At 46.5% G+C, this 2,127-nt stretch overlaps 1 protein-coding gene across 2 annotated transcripts in view; it reads right to left on the bottom strand.

Moving 5' to 3' along the window:
* Window positions 1-305: 305 nt before the first annotated feature.
* The window catches only part of LOC125042517, a 108,781-nt gene continuing 106,959 nt past the window's right edge, over window positions 306-2,127 (bottom strand). Inside the window, exon 18 of one of the 2 annotated variants that reach the window (XM_047638162.1) lies at window positions 306-1,261. In XM_047638162.1, coding sequence (XP_047494118.1) covers window positions 1,113-1,261 — 149 coding nt within the window. In that variant the 3' untranslated portion in view covers window positions 306-1,112. The remainder of the gene's footprint in view (window positions 1,262-2,127) is intronic. The other variant, XM_047638161.1, reaches the window with a different exon arrangement.

Genomic DNA, 2,127 nt, shown 5'->3' with positions numbered 1-2,127 from the left:
GGCACCGTCCCCTCCCTCCACGCTGACCACCGCGCACAGTGACCTCGTTTGACCTTCGGGCTTTCCACTTCAAATTCTTCATGTCCCTCCACTTTGTGAAAAGGAACTGACCAAGTGTTCTTTTCTACTGAATCCCGTTCCGTGGAAAAAAAAAAAATCTACATACACATACATATACATATACATATATATACATATATATATATATATATATATATATATATATATATATATATATATATATACATGCATACATACATATATATATATATATATATATGTGTGTGTGTGTATATATATATATATATATATATATATATATATATATACACACACACACAAATATATGTATGTATGTTTTTCTCTTGGCCTATTTTTCCGTGCCAACTGCTGGGCTCATTTAGCCATTCTTCACTTTCAATCTTTTCTAATTTTGCGATGCACAATACTGGTGTTGCCTGAGGATTTCACTGGGTCTGTCTCGAAAACATTTTTTTTTTTCTAAATCACTGTCATCTTCCAAATAAAGCCGTTTGACTAAATTTAGGCCCGAAATCTTGTGTTCCGCAGAGGCTTGGCCACGCAGACCGGAGCAGCGGTGTCACAGGCGCTCGAAGTGGTGGCAGCAGCAGCGCGGTTGGTGGCAGGAGTCGTGGCGACGCCCGAAGGCAGCGTTGGCACCGGCGCCCACTCCGCCCGCCCTTCCCTCTCTGCTTCCCAGCGGCGCCGTCTTGCCAGCAAGTCGCCGCCGCCTCCAGAGGGGGAACAGCCCTGATCCTGCAACCGCTCTGCAATGCCGGACGACCCGACGCTGCAGTTGCACAGACGCTGCACCTGCGGCCGTCGCCAGCACTACTCGCGGGAGGAGGAGGTCCGGCACGGGGACGCGGGCGGGCGGAAGTGCCAAGGGCGCCCGGGCAGTTCCTTCGAGGGCGTGAGAGTCCTGTCTTGGTGGTCTAGACTGGGGCAAACAGACGGATAGACAGACAGACACAGACAGAAAGACGGACGGACGGATAGACAGACGGACGGACGAACGAGCCTAGCGACGCCCGCGGCCAGGCTCAGGCTACCCACCCACACGCCGGGGGATAAACAACGGCAACGCCCTCCTAGGCCCCGCGACACATCTCCTTCTGGGAGCGACAGCAGTTCTTCTGGATGTAGCGGTGGCCGCAGTAGCGGAAGCCGTAGGAGCGGAGGAACTCCTGGCACGTGAGGCTGCCCGCGATGTTGGCGATGCGGTCCTCGCACTCATTATCTGCGGGGGGAGGCGGTCAGTGGCGGTATGGGGTAAGGCGAAGGCGAGGGCGAGTGTGGTGTGTGTGGTGACGGATAGAAGCGGGTTTGGTGAGTATAGTGAAGGCTTGGGTTGGCATCCCTCCTTCCTTATGGTGAAGGAACTGTGTGGTGCGCTCTGAGTGATGTACTGTGTATATGCAAGCTGTGTAATGTGTAATGTGTGTTTTTATGGTGACTTTTGAAAGGTTATGGTGGAGAGGATGGAATATGATAACAGCTAAGGACAATATAGTGAACAAAAGGAGGATGAAGTATAACTGACGGACTACTTATGGTTATGGAACGCGTATGGTGATGACAGAGAGGAGGATGGTGAAATACAGTGTGCGGTGCTCTATCAGCCGTGCATCGCAATTGTCAAAATAGATACAGTGATGGCGATGAGGTTATATATATATGGTGATTGTGAAGGTGGATATAGTGACAAAGGAGACGATGGTGCACTGTGGGTGGTGTATGGAGATTAAGATTTTTTTATGATCCGCACTTATAGTGTTTAATGTGTGTGTATTTGTAGGAATTAAAGTGTGTAAATCTAGAAGCAGATCTAAGTTCTATATCATATTTAACATGACAGCAAAATATAGCACGAAAAATATCTAATATTACATGCTACAAATATGATAGGCTGTTTACGTAAAATGTCAATCAGCTGATAATGAACATCTAAAGCAACTTAAATCTAACACCAAATGAATATGTTGCTTAATGACTATTTTTCATATTGTCTAATGCTAAATGAGTAAGCCTTGCATTATCTAGGACTAACTGAATTAATTTCATATAATCTAAGAGCAATTAATTTAATTTACTGGTATTACATTT

Source organism: Penaeus chinensis, chromosome 32 (assembly GCF_019202785.1).
Source record: "Penaeus chinensis breed Huanghai No. 1 chromosome 32, ASM1920278v2, whole genome shotgun sequence".
Taxonomy (NCBI): domain Eukaryota; kingdom Metazoa; phylum Arthropoda; class Malacostraca; order Decapoda; family Penaeidae; genus Penaeus; species Penaeus chinensis.
Note: the sequence above shows the minus strand (reverse complement) of the source record. Positions and strands in the feature narration are given on the sequence as shown.